The sequence below is a fragment of the Oxyura jamaicensis genome, chromosome 5 (genome assembly GCF_011077185.1).
Source record: "Oxyura jamaicensis isolate SHBP4307 breed ruddy duck chromosome 5, BPBGC_Ojam_1.0, whole genome shotgun sequence".
Taxonomy (NCBI): domain Eukaryota; kingdom Metazoa; phylum Chordata; class Aves; order Anseriformes; family Anatidae; genus Oxyura; species Oxyura jamaicensis.
In genome coordinates, this window is record NC_048897.1 from 3,810,114 (window position 1) to 3,830,335 (window position 20,222).

At 41.0% G+C, this 20,222-nt stretch overlaps 1 protein-coding gene across 1 annotated transcript in view; it reads right to left on the reverse strand.

Moving 5' to 3' along the window:
• Positions 1–5,762: 5,762 nt before the first annotated feature.
• Positions 5,763–20,222, reverse strand: part of TTC17 (tetratricopeptide repeat domain 17) — a 58,193-nt gene continuing 43,733 nt past the window's right edge. Inside the window, exons 17-25 of the mRNA XM_035326875.1 lie at positions 18,422–18,589; positions 17,525–17,775; positions 16,729–16,894; positions 14,151–14,271; positions 13,681–13,840; positions 13,126–13,209; positions 11,213–11,332; positions 9,053–9,196; positions 5,763–6,874 (exon numbers count right to left, since the gene is read on the reverse strand). Of these exons, the coding sequence (XP_035182766.1) occupies positions 6,743–6,874; positions 9,053–9,196; positions 11,213–11,332; positions 13,126–13,209; positions 13,681–13,840; positions 14,151–14,271; positions 16,729–16,894; positions 17,525–17,775; positions 18,422–18,589 (1,346 nt within the window). The 3' untranslated portion in view covers positions 5,763–6,742. The remainder of the gene's footprint in view (positions 6,875–9,052; positions 9,197–11,212; positions 11,333–13,125; positions 13,210–13,680; positions 13,841–14,150; positions 14,272–16,728; positions 16,895–17,524; positions 17,776–18,421; positions 18,590–20,222) is intronic.

Here is a 20,222-nt window from a genome sequence, read left to right on the forward strand (position 1 = left end):
ACCTGAGTCACGTCCTGACCTTTCTGTCCCAGCAGCATTTGCAATCCAGGTGGAGAGGCAGGAGAGAAAGCAGATTGCAGATGCCGTACATGCTGATGATAAAAAATTCACTTTTTAGCAAGTGTTCTATATTCCCAAACAAGAGTCACTAGGCTGAGAGCCAAAAGAAGCCTAGTCAGGCCTCAGCTTAGTCAGCAAGGCATGCCTTCGACAAGCCTGCAATGGGAAAGGTGAGGGAGAACAACCATGCATGGTCTCTTCCGACACAAGAAATAGGAAGCATCACACGGAACTGGCAGGTTCAAAACAGATGATTCTTCTCTGCTGCTTCTTCAGAAAGGAACCTGAACTCCAGAACTCCCTGCCGTGGGTGCTTATGGACGCCGAAATACCTGCAAGCTAGAAAATGGGCATACACGGTCACAGGAGGAGACCCGGCAGTGACACACAGCTGCATTTGAATGCAGGGTGCAGGCACCCCAGCCCGTCGGTGCGGTGGGCACGTCAGACACCCCGCAGCACTGCACCGAGCTCCAGGGCTCTCCGTGCTCGTGCTCTTCCCCCGGCACCTGCCCCTGAGCTGGCTGGGGGAGCCGAAGCCCCTCTTGTCCTCCCAATGGCATGGGGACTGATGGCACATCTGAACTACACAGCACCCACTCATGGCTTCTCAGATGTCCTCCGACTTCCCCAGACAACCAGAAGAAGCCAACCACCCCTCTCAGACTGTCTCTTTGTTGGGTCCTGCAGCCAGAAGCAGTCTTTTATGCTACAAAGGCAGGCCCCTCGGCCTCCGCACTCCTGCCTGAGGTTCTGAGAGATCCCCCTGCTCCTAGAGTCTCACCACTAAAACCTGGTTTATTTTCCCTGTTCCCACAGAACACTGTCCTACCTTAGCTCCTGGCGTGGCAGTTGGATAAAACTGGCGTCCTCTGGGCTTCCGCCATCCATTTGTGTTGTTTAGATTGCGCCTGCCCACGAGTCAGCGCCTCTTAATGACTTTTAAATATTACTTCTCTGCCCCTCAGCAGCACAAGACAGCTACAGCAAAAGGCAGCCGTAAGACATAATGGTAACTCCTGCTATCATACTGTAATTTGCAACTGCAGCAGCTCTGAGATTTATTTATTTATTTTTAAAACTACAGTTGAATTAGATAATTATAGAGAGAAGACAAGACTGGATTTAGATCAAGAAAACAGTCAAAAATTTAGGTTGAAAGTTTTCCATTACTGTATTAGAACGACTGCTTGGCTTGGCAGACAGCTGTGTTCTGCACAGAGAAACGTGGATCACTCCAAGTTTGAAAACAGCAGCGATGTCACTGTGAGAGGTCTAGAACCCGCAGGTATCAATGAACAGCCATCTCATCCTTGACCACGCATAGAGTGAGCTCCACAGGCAAAGGCTGTAACCATTGAAAGTCTACTGTGGGCCAACGTCTGTAACAGCGCTCTCTTCAGAACAGAGGTGGTCTTGTCTGAAACACCTGGCCTGCTATGAGCACAAACAGATACAAATAGCAAAACTCTATTAGGCTAGAAATAACCCGATTCTGAAGGACCAAAAATGGAAGGAACTGAAACTAAATACAAAAATAAAAACCAGAACACCTGTCTTCAGACAATCCTTTTGAAAATGCCACAAGGCTAACTCACCAACACCTGAATTTGGAACTGTTCCTTCTGCGGCATGGTTATTGTTCCTCCTGTGGTACTATTGAACTTGGTTACTATTACTATTATTTTTGCTCTAAGACCCAAACGCAGATAATTAGGATGAAAGGTTAAAACCAACAGTTAACAGAAGTTGTGAGGGTTGCTGTTTCAAGGGGTCAGCCTTACCAAAACGCTGTCCCAAATTGATCCTGCTCTTTTCAATACTTAAATCTGAGAAGAGCTTTAAGTATGAGAACCCTCTCATTTAATGCGGCAAGATTCCCCACTTAACGTTGTATGTAAAGAATATAGGTTGCATCAATCTTGTCTAGATTTCCTAATAACAACAATGACAAAATGCGTTTAAGCTCACTGCCTGGCCTTTCCAGTTAGTCATTTGCAGGACAGCCTTCTGTTGGCTCTCACAGATGACCAGCCATCAGATGGCAACCAGAAAACCACAAATTGATAGCAAAGCTTCATAAGCCTCAGCATTCGCAGAGCCATTTGTTTTGTTTGAATCAATACTGGCATGCTTGAGTACATTCGGCAAATTAAAAGAGAAAATCAACAAGAGCAACCCCCCAGGCAACAAACCTTACTCTTTGGGGACGTTTCTTTGAAGTGAGTCTCACTGGCCAGAACGTGGCCAGCTGGTCCTCTAAGAAATCAAGGCAACCTGCAACACTGCGGAAGGACACCTCTAGTGATGCTTGAGATGGGAGGAGGACCATCTTGAACCTTCCACGCAACATCCTGTAGTTCTGGAGATGAAAAGGAGCTTGCACTTTTCTGAATGCCAAAAGAAGTTCTTCTGAAGCATTTTCACTCTTTCAATGCTGATACAGAGACTATTAAACTCTTCCCATTCCCCACTTCATAGGTCTCCACACAGTTGTTTTTAATTTGTGCTGTTACTATTTGTATTCCCTGGCACTACAACTGTTTCTCATACAAAGACATAAACAGCAGCGATTCCAGCTCCAAAAACCCCATATGTTCTAAAAAGACATCAGACAACGCGTGGGAGGCAGAGAGGTACAGCGAGGAGGGGAAATGCCTTGCCTAAAGTCATGCAGAAGGGCAGCGACACGGCTGGGAACATTACTGCTCGTGAAGCAGGTCTAAACACAGGGGGCTCTAATTTGCTAACCAGACAAGTTCATGGCAGCCACTGAAAGCAAAATGCCACGAGTCGCATCCCAGTTCTGTAGTAGAGCTAGTACAGCATCTCTGGCTACCGTACAATTGCTATGGAGAGGTTACGGGGCTTTGTTTTATTCTCCTTCCTCTTAGTTAAGAGAGAAGGTAGGAGGGTTAGAGAATGGGGAAAAAAGAAGGTTGTAAGCTCCACTGGAAAACTTTTCAGATTTGTATTTTCAGTCTATGACAAAAGTTGGTCATCACAGGTGATGCAAGGAAACTGCAGGTGATGGAAATGAAGATCCCAGCCTCTCCTGCATTGTAAAACCTATTGTTTCAATGCAATGCTACGGTCACACTGGGTGCCACAGCACTTTGTGTTTCTCTTCTTTGTAGAGGACCAGTGCAGCCCTGATCAGTACAGCTATGCCATCAGTGGTGAATCAAAGCCACCACTCCATATACAGAAGTATCTGATTCTTTTCCTCCAAGTTGTGCTCTGAAAAGCCCTTTGATATCTGCATGATGTGCATGATGCCATCTGCAAACAAATGGAGACTTTTTCCCCATTTGTACTTTGATTTCTGTGAACAGTCTGGAAACAATGGAGGGAAAAAATATATATTTTAGAAAAGAGGATTTTCCTGTTCACCTATGATTTTGTCATCTCTAAATTAGACTACTTGGGAGATACACTTAGCAGAGCTAGTCATTATGAAGGAAGTCACTAAGTCTCATTAGAAATCATGTTTAAATTTAGTTGGTCAAAGGTACTCAATGGAAAGGACTAGGCAGTTTGAACAGGCCATTTGTCACAGGGAGGTGAATCACCCTCTGGAGATAATCATCTTCTCCATCTACCGAAGATGGAGCCCAGACAACTAGCTTAGCTAGCTTATTTTAAAATGGACTAAATGAAGATGGATTTCATCCTTAAACAGCTAGCTCATCCTGCAGAGAACCACACCTTTGCTCCATAAAATGCACTGGCTTCCCTTTCAACATGCCGCCCAACTTGTCTCCTGCTTCTAAGCTAAGCGTAATTAGTTTTTCTTTGACTGACACTTGAACACAGCCAAACCACTCAAAACCCCCCATTCTTTGCATTTATGCAGGAAGGTTTCAGACACAGAAATGAGAAAGAAGAGCAATCCATCTGCTTTCCCCAAGGTGGGAGCCAGTGGTCCCCAGAAGATTCATCAGCGGGTGAAATTTTTAGGACACATGCTTTACTGCTGGCGTTAGCCCAGGTTTATGCTCAAGTACATCTCTTTGCTTCTCTGCATCAATTTTATGCACTGCTTATGCACTGCAAGCAGCTGATGGGAATCAGTACAACGCTTAAAAGAATTAGCTAAAATTTATGAAAAGACAGTTAAGAGGGACGCACGAGCTATTTCAAAATTAGTTGCATGGCAGATACAGCATAGAGGAGCCGATTAACAAGTGAACAGCTGTACAAACAAGTTTAATGGGAGTAAGGCAGTACATGCTCCCTTAAAACACTTAACTAAGATTCAGAAGAAAATACATGGAGTCAGACTCCTGCAGTTTTGAAGAATCATTTGTAAGGTGCGAGTTCTCTGAAAATGCACACAGATCAAGATAAATAGCCTGCTACTCCTTGGCGGTAACACCAGCTTACAGTATGGTCATGCACACAGCAGTGTTCCTGCCTTTTGTATGATGTCTATATACAGCGCACCTCACTGCATTTCTAAACCAAACAAAAAAACCCAACTGCAGTAAGCAAGATGTAAACTGACAAGAGTACTAATGGCTAATTTTAAGTGTGCACCAGTGCTGTCTATGAGCATAATATTCGTTGATCCAGAAGAGGTCTATTTTAATTCCATCTATTGACACAGCCAGTGGTGACCACCTGTGCCCCTCGTATTGCTGCTTTGGGTTCTTATGGACCTGCCTTGCTCTTTACTTAAATCCTAACATTGCTCATCATCAGTGAGACAGATGCAGTAGAAAGCTCAGCGTGAAGCAATCACTTGATGTGACTACGATATATGAGGAAACTAAGCTGTAAGCTGGATCCTCTATCCCAAGTAAGAGAAGTTTGTGCATATTACATTTTAAAACTAGCACATGAAACATAAAATTTGCCAAACACTTCCAAGGTTTTATCAACCACTAAGAACGTAAAGCAGATCAGTTAAAAAAAAAAAAAAAAAAGAATAAAAAGCTACCTCTCTTTGCATTTATGTAGTTCAAGGAAAAGCCTTTTCCTTTAATATTTTTCTACCTCGGACGGAACTTCTTTCCATTTACTTGCACCTACCTTACTAGGTTCTCCTCCCAAACATCTGTGAGAAGTCTCTGCAATTCATTAACCCAGTCCATGATCCTTGTGGTGCTGCATCAGACTTTCCAGAAAGTGATCTGCCTCCTCACACTAGAGTTTATATAGATGGATCTCCAGTCAACATTATCAGGCTTTTAGGTAGCCTTGGGAAGAGAATGAAATTTGATATGCTGTTGTCTCTGTTGACCATCAGAAATTCAACACATTGACCCATTTTTAATAAAAATCTAACCAATAGTAGCACTTGCTTATACCTTTTTGAGGATTTCTAGATTAATAGAAATTACTTGCAGTAAAGCAGAGGTAAACATTTGTCTTAGAAGTGTTCATCTTCAATTATGTATAAAAATACTCAGGATCCTTTTATGAAGGAATAAAGTAGATAAAAAATATGTTGATGCCATAGTTTACACCACTGCCATACTTACTCTTAATCTGCGTCACTGAACGAGGAAACATTAAAAAGAAGCCAGGCACAGAGGTATTGAGAATTTTCCAGGGATATGTAGAAAATCATTATCTAAATCAAGGGTGTTAAAGGCTTTCCTGACTCCCAGCTCTGTTTACTCCCAAAGAAAGGCTGTAGTTCCCCAAGCCTAATCTCCTTCAAATGGCACGACACACAGATTAGAGGAGACACTGTGTTTTGTTCATAAACAATTTATTTTATTTCAAATATGTGCCCTTGTTGATTCAACAGTGATGTCTGGAGAATCATGTCCTCCACCAAACAAAAAGAGAACTGATTTGGAAATCTTTCACCTGACTCATTTGCTGATGATACCTTGACACTGCCTCCCCGCTCCTTCTCAGCAGCTGAAAGTATGGCTCAGAGTGAGCATAAACTTGCACCTTACTCTGAAATGACTAGAAATACAGTGAACAAAGAACCAGTAAAAACAACCACTCAGGGAGGCAGAGGGCTATGAATATACAGACAAATAGAAAACATCTTATTGGGATTTTTACTGATTTTTTTTTTTCTGCAAGTAAGTTTAAAAACCACTTTAACTTTAGTGTCCTGCTGTTTTCCCCTCCTCATTCCCTCCTCATCCCCCAACAGAAATAAACAATTCCAAAAATGCTAGATATTCCTAACACCCCCCCTCCTTTTTTAAAAAAACAAACGAACAAACGAACCATTTGAAATTCTGTCCCTCTCCTTCCAAAAAAGCAGGCAATGTGGCATGGAGTAAACAGGACTGGACAAAGCATGAGTTTCACATGGATGAACTGCTGATTATCTCTTCTTACTATTTGGTATGGGTGTTTGCTTTGCATTTCTATTGATGTAGATTATAAGACATGAAGCAAGTTATTTTGGATGCTGATGCCAATCTGAGCATTAAGGAAAAACTAATGATGCCTGGGTCCTGGCATAGGTGGTCATGGACTTATGGAAGTTCCTTGGTTTAATATTTACAAGGATGTTTTAAAATTATGGTCTGTGAAATATTTTCCGAAGATGCTCCTTTATCTGAGAAAAACTAAAAGAACCCTTGATCCAAATCCCATCTCTTTTTAAAAGTCTTGTTAAAAATGTTGATTCATCAATTTATCTTAGCACACTTAAAAGCAGAATAGTGAATAATGACTTTAAAAAAAAAGAGAAACATGCTGATGTCTACGGAGACCGTCGCTCTTTTTTCATAAGTAAATGACACTGAATGGTGCGGATTCGATTCTTTGCTGGGGCAAACTCCGGCTGAAGTTTTAATGTTGACTCATACCATTTCATCGCCTTTTCAAACTCTTCCTATAAAGAAAGAACAAAGATTGCATTAAGTCAGATTCTAAAAACAGCGGACACTATGGTTTTCTATTTCCTCCCTGTTCTAAGTAGTTAAAGTGGCATGGTATACACAGAAGTAACCAAACCATCCTGGTGGTTTAGTGGTTTTATTTTTTTTTCCTCCAATTACCTCTGCTATTTTCTTGGGCTTATACGACCCAATTTTGCATAACCCATGGAAGGGAGTCAAATCACTGTTAAGCATTACTGACCAATTCTCTCACCTTTTTCCTTTTAATAGTAGGTATGTGCATTCTTACTGTGGAATAACTTTTAAAAAGCAGATTTCATCCAGAATTTACATGGATCAAAGCTTTACACTCTTGTACAATGCAAAAATATCAATGTTGCTGAACAGGTAACATTTTTAAGAACAAACTTGAAAATCGTACTAAAAGATTACTCAAATTAAGGAAATAATAATAAAAAAAACCAACCTGATAATTTAAAATCATACAGTAGCTAGACAATTTCAATTGATAACCTGGACTCCACAATGGTACTAAGAAGCATTCATGGTGTAGTAACATTTAATTTTATAGTACTGAATTCTAATGATCTATACCACCCCACTTCTTTATTTATTAATCAGGAAAACATGCCAACTTCCAATAATGTCTTAGAAGAAAAACATGAGAGAAAAAAAAACACAAACATTGTGGGTTTTTCAGTCACTTTTTACATTTTTTCTTCCTCTTTTTTTCCTTATAGGAACTGAGCTACTCCTATTACATATTTTTGGGACTGTGAACGAGAATTTATTTATTTTCCAAATCTACTAAAGGGAACCACTAAAAGAGCTTTAAAAGAGATGCTGGACTTGGGTGCCTTTTCTCTTAAACAGCATATTCAGTATTTCCTAGGGCAAGACTATTGATGAACTACTGGTAAAGAGCTAAACTAACATCGCCATCTGAAAGCAGGCAGCACACTGCACAGCGCTTCTAGACTTTGAATTTATTTTCTTTCTAAGTAAAAGAAGACAGAAGTTTGGGCAGACTGCTGCTTCATACTTACAACTCCCAGGATCTCACTCTAAGCATTACCTCAACTTCAGTCGAGTTCTGTTTCTCAGTAACTACTTGCACAGTCCAGGTAACATTAATCTCTAGCCACTTTATAAACACTAGCTAGACCAATGAGTCGTAAAGTCACTGTAAAGTCATAGAAGTTGTAAAGTCATCGTAAAAGAAGTTCGAAACTCAAGCATCAAACTTCATTTCTTTCTACTGTCAGAAGTAATACCTTAATAGAACAAAGTCATTCCTTTCTTCAGTTTGTTTGCACTGGGTGTCTGACAGCACTGTGCATTCTGCTCTTTTCAACTCTGGTAGCTGTAATACATGACCACCTGCTCAACTTGCCCTGTTACCTCTATGATCCCCTCAACCAGAAGAGCGAAACAGTAAGGACAGATCTACGACAAGTGCTAAAAACTGGCAGGGATACAAAGGAACACACGTAATTGAAAATACTTCTGAAACAGACATAGCTAATATCTGTGTTTCAGTTTAATGGTGTCTCTCTTACCTTTCAAGCAGACCGGCCCTGTTAAAGATGAGAATGTAAAGTGCAAGAACCAATCCAGCCTTTGTGACGTAAAAAGAATGAACATTTTGCATTCACAGGAAATACTGAAAGCTGACTTGTAGATTAGAACTTATAGGCAGTATGAAGAAATTTGAATTAAATCTGTAAACTATTTTGGGTGTTGATAGTTCAGATACTGAAGTTAAACCTCCCTTGTGTTTGTTCACCGCAGCAGCAAACTGTGTTTTACTAATTATGTTAAACTAAGCTCTCCAGGATAAAAATTCAGCTTATCATTAATTTTCCAGCATTACAAAAATATCCCGTGTTTAGATGGGAAGACAACCAAAATTATCAATTGTTTGCTATTGTCTTAACAAAGCTTTGCAGACAGCATCCTGAAGCCAGCTTGTAAGAACACTGGCCTTCAGGAATTAAATGAGTAATAGAGAGCTTTGATGGGCTTAAAAAGTACATTAAAAAAATACTCTCTTACTGATCCCTCCCTTATTTTGTGAATGTTGCTCCCCCAGAATTCCAACTTGTGAAAACAGCATTTTTGTATATATACTTTACCAAAGACAAGACGTAGACGGGGGACAGCACACTCACCATTGCTACGTAGACATTTGCCAGCGTGAAATGATTAACCACAAAGTGCGGTGCTATTTCCACTGCCATGGTAGCCACGATGATGGCATCATTCCAAAGTCTGGCATTGTGGAAGATGTTTGCTAGGCTTATTAGTGGTACATCCTGGAAGAGAAAGCGATAAACAGTGAGGTTCTTTCCACTGAAATAGTTCCAGGATCAGGAAGACAGAAGGCTCCACCACCTGGCCACTCCACTATCTGATCACTTTTTGAAGGTGATGAATTAAGACTTATTTTACTATAAAAAGGGGCATTTCAACCTGAGTTATAAACAAACAAACAAAAAACCCTCTAATAAACACATCTGCTCACAAAAGTGACAAGCATGACTGTTGCACAGACAAGCGGTTCAAAAACTACCTCATAGTGAATGTCCTAGTGCATACACTTAGTTTTTAGATGCTGTTGCATTAGTATTCACCCAAAAGATGAAATGCAGTCTAAGAGACGAGAGAGAAGCTGTTAGTCTAACCCCCCTTCTTCAGCTGTTGCATAGAAGGGGAAGAATAGAAATAAAAAGGGAAAGCAGGGAAGTGAAAAAAAAAAAAAAAGGGTCTAACCATTAGTGCAGCTGACACACTGTTTTCTATCCTGCTTCTGGTACAGAATTCCTGTAAGATGCTGAGTAACAGCTATAAATAAAGTTTTCTCAGGTAGTCACTGATGTTTTTATTTTCTGAATTTCCAGACTGTGACTGTGTCTGACTGACAAAATTGTGGAGCCCTGACAGCCATAACAAACTCTCTGGGAGCTTCACATCTACAAAGAACAAAATACTACTCAGAAGCAAGACTTAGATGCCCTCAACAGAAGAATAAAAAAATTCTGGATGTATTTGATCCCTGCCGCAGTTTTGATACTATGCAGATACTATGGAAGTGAGAATCACAAAAGGAGCCCACAGGAAAATTAATTACCTTTTAATTAGATGAGAAAAGGTGAGATAAAGTAGGGAGAGCACATAAAGCCAAGGAGGAGGATTAAACAAAATAGTAAATAGCAATTCATTCAGTGTTAACTCTCACTGAGTTCAAGTTGCAGCTCAGTCTTTACGAACAGCACCCCCAGTTTTCTCTGGAGGCATGGGGGCAACTTCAAAAGGACAAAAACAAAGCACAAATTTGGTGTGAGCCCATCCCAAGCAACACTGTATCACACCACTAGGAAACAGTCAGCAGTACCTACACCATAAAAGAAAGACAGGTAAATAAAATACACAAGTGCATGTTGTGTTAGACCTTGGCTCCAGCCTTGTTTTAAAAGATAACAGCAAAAAGACAGAATTAAAGGAGACAAAAGACACTCAGGATGTGGAGTAGGAATAGATTAACATTTCTTAGCTGAGGTATTTCTCCTGTTAATAGCTAAATCCTCCTAATAATACTGAGTGTAAAAACTGTCTTCTGATTTTCAGAGAAGGATTTAAGGCCAAGGTTCAAAAAGTGGTTTGCACTTTGCAGTGTTGCACAGTTCGCTGTTCAGGTCCCAGAGTGCAATCTCCAATGTTGAGTGAGGGGCCCGTTTGCATTTACCAGTTTGCAAGGGGGAGCCTGGTGTCTAAGAACAGAATCCCTGCTCAGCATCTCATGGGGCAGGGCCAAGGCTATGCAAAGCACTTCAGTCAACTGTAACACTGAACAGGAGACTGTCCCAAATACTGCCTTTTTGGACTAAACCACAAAACTGCTGCACAAAGTCAGGCACTAGTCAGCCAAAACACTTATGCTTTAAGCATTGATATTATTCCTTTAGAACTCACCACTTCCCCCCTTTAAAAGCACAATGACAAGACATACTTCCCACATTTTAGGTTAGAAGACTTGTACAGGCAGAGGCTGACAAACATTCAGTCCTACGTAACAGAGGGGAGTTCAAGCCTGTATTGCCCAGAGAGGCCTCAAACCCACTAAACTGCAGGAAATTCCTCTTTTGCAGTTGCCCACACTCAACACATGGTGAGGGTCTTGAGGTTTCACCACAACTAGCTAACGTCCAACACGTTACAGACACTTGATACGCACAATTCTGGCCTTAATAGTTTGTGAAAACTCCACATGGCTGTTACACAAGCAAAACGTTATTTCATCCGTGTAGCAGGCAGACGTGATGGGTACACACCTTCATGTGATGGGGTGCATAGTGCAGCGCTTGCCGTAAGCAGTCAATTGCCTTCTTTCCTTGGCCTTTCACCCTCCAGTAAAGAGCAGCCATGCTAGAGAGGACCCATGAAGTCTGATTCTGGAAAAAGAAGAACACAAAACCCAGTCATGCAAACACCTGTAGTGAGCAGACTCCTTGTCTTTCACTCTTTGAATTTACTTGACATATTGAGGGTGGAGGGTGTTACACTTAACAATAAACTATTCACTGGAACAGGCTCCCCAGGAAGGTAGTTATGGCACCAATCCTGTTGGAGTTTAAGAAGTGCTTGTACCCTGCACTTAGTCACATGGTCTGAATTTTTGGGTAGGCCTGTGTGGTGCCAGGAGTTGGACTCGATGATCCTTGTGGGTCCCTTCCAACTCGCGATATTCTCTGATTCTATGTTCCTATTCCAAAGCGTCAGAAAGAGTTTCTCTAACACATATGCGGCAGCCAGGTCAATGAGACTGCCATACGAAACACAAATTCTAAATGCAACATAATTTTCTTAAGGGAATAGCATCTTAATAGCTTTATACAGCAACAACAGTTTCAGCAGTCACAACAGCTTCTAACCAGCTGCCAGGTGCTGAGCATTCAGATGCGTACACGCATTACCCTGTGTAAATCAACACTCTTAGCTAAGTTAGCTGACTGGACTCCTTAGGCTCTCTGTAGTCACTGGAAAGAGAAAGGGTGCTCTGGGATGCAGCCCAGGGCAGACCCCTGAGAAGTCTAGCTGACCGAGCTTGTTGCCTCTAGTTGGCTGACTCCCCATGTCACGTGTCAGAAGGGAAAATACCATGTGCTTGAATTCTGTGGACTCAGACACTTTAAATGAATGTTTATGTTCACATATGCAATTAGATAAGTAGCCATCTTGATTTGTTTGATTAGCTCTTGTGAATAATGAATGAGACTGGTACACAGAAAAACTGCATTTTATTTCCAGCACAGCTAGCCTTAGTGAGCACTTAGTTTCTGGTCTGTTAGTACAAAGTTTTCAGCTAATTTGGATAAAGCTTGCTGTCTGCGGGGGGAAGTGTAGCTTGTAAAAGAAAAGTTGGCATATCTGAAGTCAAAAGGAACTAAGATTTATAATGCAAGCCTAAGAGTAACATCTTCACTTTCTGGGAACAACAAAGGTATACTGGCTTAAGTTTCAAAGCATAATAAGTTCTTTTGATGGCTTTCTAGAATAGGCTAGGGGCACCAAGCTGTTTTGGTTGAACTCCCTTTTATATGATAGTTTGGAACATCCTCCTTGCACTGTAAACACACAACAACAATCCCTATATCCCTATCCACCTTGTATATCCTGAGAAAAATATGTTCCTAATCATCTCTCCATCAAGAACAGGAACTGCAGCCTCACACATGGTGTTATACCTCTGCCTGAAGGCATCTGACACCAGTTCAACACTGCATAAGGTAAAAGGAAATAAGTAAGAAAGAGAGGAAGTCCCTGCCTGTCAGCTGCCTGCCTGCCAGAAGTGCAACTGGAAGAGCTGAGCCATGGCTTAACGCTGACTTTCTACAAGCTCCAAGCCAATGTCCCATCAACAGAAAGAGGATGATTAAGAACTGTTAAAATAGTTTAATAAATATCAGCAGCTAGAAATAGGGCTCAAAACAGGGCTGGAATTACACGGGGAAATATGATATGCTTATGTTTTAGTAGAAAGGTAGGCAAGAGACCTGGCAGCGGGACTCCCATCTGTAAGCAGAGGATATAGCTCGAGAAAGTACCTGTGAGGGCCTTACAGAGGCTGAATAGACAAATCTCTGGTCCAACTACTGCTGCATTCCTTAACTGGAATGCGAGTCATACAGTTTTGAGACTGGATAAACTGCACCCAGGCACCATTCTTTTTCTCACTTACACATACCTTTTCCAAAGCTTTGGCTATTCGAGTACCAACTTGTTCTAATGACTGTGGTGAGTACTGGTCTTTGCCAAGATTCTGTAACACCTGTGAAAGAGGAAAAACACGTCCTGAGAGGATGGAACCTGATAAGAGATGCCCTTCACTTGTCCGCTTGTTTGCTGCTTTTTTACACAGCCTTTTACAAATGCCCTAACTTGTTCCATTCCAAACGTCACTGTGTATCTTGTTAGTTCTATCTGTATCATCACACAGTGCTTTAACTCCATGCCACTGAATACCAGGAAGGTTAGAAGTTTATTGCATTCTTAATTGATTTTTTTTCTTCTATTAATTCATCAATACAGAGGCACTAATGGTGTTTTAAGGTTTCCCTCAGCCCAAATCACAGAAGGCTAGGAAAACAGTCCGGTAAAATATTAGTTGGGTTGTTCTTACAGTTTTATCCAGGTGTTCACTCTCTGAAGATACTTTCAGAGACAGGGCGCTGAAATAAATGTACCTCGAATCTGCCATGGTATGGCCATTTTTGTGTGAGAACCTTCACCTGTGGCATACCTCTTTAAGTTGACTTTCTCCAGTGTAATGCAAGCTTGCCCGACTAGAGACACCTTGCAGGTGGTCCAAAGTATGCATACTGGCTGGTAGATTAGGGTTGCAAAGGGGCTCCATGGCTGGTTCTTGCAGCTGTGTTGCAAAATCAATGTGTTCTGTAATGCTACAAAGGTAATAAACTCAATCAGTCAGGAGAAGAAATGGAAGAGTCATCACAAAGTTCCCTAGTGAGTATAACCTGCCTAGAATCTGGCAGAATCTCCTTTGAGTAGCTTAAGAAGAAAGAGAAAATGGATCTTCAGTCTGCAGTTACACTTTTCTTTACAAGTGGATTAATGAAATACCACATAATGTTTTCAAACTTCTCTGAAACTCTGATAGTTCTTAAAGAACTTTCAGTTAATATACACTTGAGGCCATAAAACTGTCTTGCTTTGTGTGAGTGACTTATGGTCTACATGTAAGATACTTACTCGATGTTTTTAGCAGAAACAGCAAGCCATGTGCTGGCCACAGTTGTAAGCTCTACCCTACGGAGTTTCAGGCATTCATCAGGACTTGGCCAGCCAAGGCTACGATAGTCACGCTTTTTTCCTAGAGAAAGGGAAAAAAAACCCAAAAAGTAAGAGAAATTCTCTTGAAGTGAAAAGACATTCTGCTTCAGTACAATGATTTACAAAATACTTCATAGCAGCAGATTACATTCCCTACATTATAAAAGTCACAGTCCTACAGCCAGATTTCTTTAAGAACAACCCCAAAACTAAATACACTGAACGAAGTTTATTGAATTCGAAGACAGAATTGGATCCTATGGAGACAGATTTGGAGGTGAAGTCTCAAAAAATGTTTTATTGTAATTTTTCAATAGCTACAGATTAAGAACAATCGCTGTTCTTGTTTACATGTCTCTACTTAGATGTCCTTAAAGAAAGTTCCTAAGTGAGTCATCATTTATGTTCTACACCTACAGTAAGAACTAATAGAAGTTGATAACTCCATCTTCTGACAATTCCAGGTGAAATATACTGCCATTTCTTATCACCGAATATTAGGACAGATGCTAACTTTTATTGCATTCTTACACTCAAGACAGCAACATTTCTGAAAACTACTAAGCAATTACACTCTAACTCTCCCATTTTGAGTTAACCAAGAGTTAACCAAGGCAGGGAAAGGTTAAATAATTTAGTTTATGCTAGGAATCTGATTTTCAGATTTGATCCAAACCCTACTGAAATCTTTTCCTCATGTGTGGTGGATATGGTACCAGATCCTACAAACCTGGATCCTACATGTTAAATGCTAGGAAACATTTTTCTCTTGGATCAGAAACATCTGAACTGTTTTGAAGGTAAGAAAGATTCACTGTAGCCATAAATTTGCAGAGTGGGAGGCCAAGTTCAACAACGTGCAGCAGTCTCACCAGGTACACATACAGTATTTCAGTACCTATTTGTAGTTACCTAATTTTTGACCATTTGGATGCAAATCCTATTTACTTCAAAGGAAGCGTTTCACCATAATTTTGAAAAATAACCACAAAACCTGCAATGCCATGTGTTCTGTAACATATTCTGACTAAAGGAACACTAACTTAGCGAAACACTGGGAAACCTCAGAAGGAAAAGATAATTTCTTGCCATCAGCACCATGCACTATCTGATTACGAGTTAACTATCTGCATGAAAGGCAAAAGACAGTGAGAGGTATGGAAATGCTACACAGGGACAGATCAGTAATCAAAGCACTAGTCAGATACAGGACAGATAGCTTCATTTCCCTGTTCTCCTAGGAACTCCCCAGGCAACCTCCAATGTGTTACTTAAACTTTCAGTGATTTAGTTCTCATGAAGAGGATGTCAGCAGACCTTGCCTCTCAGGAGTGCTAGGAAGTTAATGACTTTACAACTGAGGGATGCTATATAATAAACCCACAAAAGAAGCTCAGGGAGAAAAAATACACTGAGGAGAGGAAAGGTGTGTGTTCACAAACGATAGTTTGTTTTCATGTAGCCTTCCCTATTTAAATATTTAATACAACAACTTACCTTTGTCAGTTGCTTAAAAAGAAGCGTGTTAAAGATGTAATGTAAAAGCCTTCAAAATGTGAACTCACATTCTAGGTCAACAAATTGTCATTGACTAAAATGGATGGGAGAACACATTTTTGCTTACACATCAACCCTACAGCATTAAGATTTTACATCCTTTGAAATCAGGGTAAAATGAGAAGTATGGGAGAACCATCATTTTGGCTCTCCTAGTTGGCATCACTAGGTTCCAGAAGTTCCAAATTTTACTCTAAGTAACCATGTGCTGATGATTTCTACCCACCTGAAAAGACCAGTGGAACTAGCATGCATTATCTTAATAGCTCTCCTCTCTGGTACCTGTTACTTAAGGTGCAAAAACTCCACCTCTCTCTGCAAAACTCCTCACCTACGTTGGTGCAAAACTGCTCTTCTGTAGCTCCAGTCTTCTGGAAGACAGCATCTAAATTTTCTCTTCTAATATCACCAAATGAATCACAGCAGGATGTAAAGCTTTATACTATTTCTACTAGACCAAGTTCTCTGCCATTTGTTTTTGAATTGCTTTTGTTATATTTATATTTTGTTATATTTTATCAATTCAAGATAACACCCTGTATCTGTCCCTGAAGGTCTCTCTGATCTGGTAAATAAAGCAACTTCCCTGCTTATTCAGTTTTAAAGGAAAAAGTAATTACTTCCACAACCACCCCCTTACTACTTCTACTGACATTATCCATGTCTTTCATTCTCTCCTTTTATCGCTTCATCCCCAGAAGTTCTGGCAATTAACATTTTTCATTCAGCCAATAAAGTTATGCTGTGCTTCATGAAGAAGGTGCTGATGGAGGAGATTTCTTAAAAACCCACATTCCCATCTACAAGGTGTATTTTACTATGTAGTATTTGTGATGCACATTTACGATAATAAACCAGTGTAATATAAAAGCCGCAAAGAAATACACCACAATATTCCAAAAGCTGCAAAGGACAGCTTTCTCTAGTTGCAGCAGGTTACCTATTGGTCCAGGAGAAGGTATCTTTGGTCCACTGATCTCCAGGGCAGTTTGGTAGAAGTTTTCATTTTCTCCGTTAGTCCCTTCTTCTCCGTTTCTCCCAGCTGGCTCCTGGAGATCCAAGCTATCAGCTTTTGGTTTCTTTAAACGTTTGACCTGAAAAGTGATCTACCAAAAGGACAATATTGGCAAGGTTAACATTCAGAAGCGGCATGAACATTATCAGCTACAATACGCCACCTGTTTTAGCCCAAAGATTCCATTTTGAAGATGTTACAGATGAGATTTCTTTCCCTTCCCATCTCAACCCATTCTCTAAGCCTGCTCATTATTCTCACCACATCACACCACACACACACAGTACACAACTACTACCTCTAATGTAACAGAAAACAATTTAACTGCTGGAGAAGTGAAACGTGTTTTTCATTATATACGTTATTTGTAACATGATGACAACAGGTATTGTGTCATCTTCATGCTAACCAGAACTTTTGGTTAAAAACCTGCTGCCTTTGCAACTATAAGTAAGAAGTTTGAAGGCACCCAGCATCATTCAACACCTAAGCTCTTGCTGTTGATAATTAACACCAATGACATTGGTTTTAGTGATGTAGAAGCCTTTCCTTTAAGAGAGATTGAAACTACTTGTTCATTTCACACAAACCAGCTCTTAGACCCATAGATGAAGATCATGAAGATCTATCTAAACCAGTGTTAAAACCCACCACCTGTCCTAGCCTTTCCCTCCACAACAGTAAGTGGGTGCAAGATTTTTACAAACCCATCCAAACTTACCCATTCAGCTTCGTCATCATCACCACAGTCCCCAAAACAGGAGCTAGCCAGTCCATCTTGAGCTCCCTTTTTTAGGACACGGATTCCCTGCAAGTCCATCCGACGACCTTTTACCTCCAGCGCCCCTTCAAAAGCTTCCTGAGGCCATGAGTTTTCAAACTCATCCACCAAAGCCAGCATCTCTTCAGACATATGATCATCATCCAAACCCTCCATTCCTTCTGAATCGTTGCTTTCTGGAGTAACCGTGTCTGAAATGGAAAACCACAGAAATGTCAAAAATTCTTTACTTACTGCATCCGTGAATTGTACAGAAGAAGTTTATTATTATTTTTTTTTTTTCTGTGACCTAACTCTTCCATTTGCATTAACTGAATACTCACTGCATACTGCAAAAAGAGAATGGGACTGGAGAATGCAGACTTGCCCATTGCAAAAAAGCACCAACCATTGCCTCAGAAATTAACACCTCTAGAGCACTTGCATCAGTTTCCTTTCCAGACCAACGTTCTGCCCATTCAAGGGGGCAGACAAGTGATGACTTTTCTCCACATATATGCATTAAACACCAAATAATGCTCTCTGTACCTTAACCACAGAGACTGCGTTCCCTCACTACTGCTTGGCACAGCTGATACAGAATTTACCAAAGTACAAGCAACGTGTCTTTGTAGAGTCTTGCAGAAAACTATATCCTTTACCATGGAAAGCATCTTAACCTTTTATTTCACACATTTTCATGCCAGGCTCGGATAAGAACAGTGAACAGAATGAAGTTTTAAGGGTTACTTTTCACTTGAGAAAAAAATGTAGCTTTCTTGGAGGAAGGAAGGCAGCTCTTTGAAATATCTAGAAACTGATTCACCTGTCAGTACCAATTTTGTTATGCTGACTTACTTTCCAGTCTCAAGATGGAGGGATCCCTTGCTGAACCCTGAGTAAGGACTTCTGGATTTTCTGTACCTCCCTCAGAGTGTCCTTCTGCCACTGCTGTGACTGACTCATGGTGCTCAAAGTATTTCTCCTTGTCATGACTGCCATCTAGATTTTTCTCATGACAGTGACCTGAAAGAGAGGAATATATTGATACACCACATAAAACTGCTCCTCTTAGGTGCAGAAACTACAGTCTTCTAGTTTTCTACATGCAGATTAACAGTACAATTCCACCAGGTACTGAAGACATTGCTGAGAAAAAAAAAAAAAAAAAAAACTGTTCTGCCTCTTTACAAGGCAGATCACCTAAAACAGTTACTGATAATGTATTTAGGCATATACTGTGAATTACCGATGAAGGAAAAGTCAGGTATCTTTTGACAGGAGGTGGCACAGGACCTAGGAAATAATTGTGTGTTGGTAGCAATTCCAGTGAGTGTTCCCAAAGCATATTTTCAGTGACACTGGACCACACGTGGGGGTTGTCTGCTGTATGAACCTCACTAGACACTGTAACGCTCACAGTGCTTACGTGAGAGAAAGAGAGAGAAAAAGGGCCACTGCAGATTGGTGTGGGACTGCCTGGCTCTGACCTCCTGGGCCAGCAGCCGACAGGAGCTAGGTAAGACTAACTCATAAGCAGACAGACAAAAGCCATCGGTACTGATCTGTATCAAAAATCAGCTGAACGTTTAACTCAGCACCTAAGTCACCTGCAACTTTTTAACAAGATTTTTGATCTCAAAGCCATTTTAACTTCAGATCTCAGAGTTTCCAACAGTAGTTACTTGTCAGCCTTCCAGGTGGGGTTTTTAAAGAGCTGTTCCCCCTCCTGACTCTCCTGGAGCTCCACAGATACTAAAACACACACTCCCCACACGGCACAAGGGGCAGGGAGGTGCCCCTCACTTCGTTGCACAACTACAGAGCTGACACACAGAGCAGGGGCCGTATCTGCAGCCTCAGTCTGTCACCAAGGAGGAGAACAGATATCCTGAGCATTGAGCTGCTGCTGCTCGAAATTCCCTCCTTCCTCCTTTCCATCACCTGTGAGTGAGAATATCTTCCGTACACAAGTGAATTAAGAAGCACATAGTGAATCACAGAGAGATTAAACTAAATGAAAGATTATCAAGTGTGTTCCCCGGTCTATCCTCACGAACGCTAACCGCATTGCTCAAATCATATGGAAAGCATTATTTTTCCAGCTGGCAGTGTGAACTATGAAGAATATGAATGAAGCAGATCAGTGACTCCTTTTTCCTCCACCCAACGATCCCATGTTCTAGGAGGAAGTTTTCAGGCCTCGCTCTCTATCAGGCGGGGAGGAAGAGAGGATGGCTGTAACTCTCAGGTAGATGTCACCTGCTCCACCGCTTCCCAGCAGAACCGAGCCGCAGCTTTTTACTGCATGTTCTGTACTTTTGCAGCTGCCAACACTCAGGTGACACCTCAGGAGGAGAAACAGACCGGTATATTCATGGCGTTATTACCCAAACCAAATATATACAACTGTACTCATAAATCCTCCGTGAAAACTATTTCTTGCCTTACCTTTTCTGCTATATATAAAAAGTCAAACAAGGCTATTAGATGAGTAAACGTTCAAAACAGAAGCTGTTAACTTCAGAAACTGTCCTAACATCTGCCATACAATTATACTCTGCCTTTCCTACTTATTCTATTAGTCAGTGTCCCTTTCTTTAATCCTCTCCTTACCTCTCCCCCCATGCTGTCAATAAAAAATTAATTGGTTTCATTA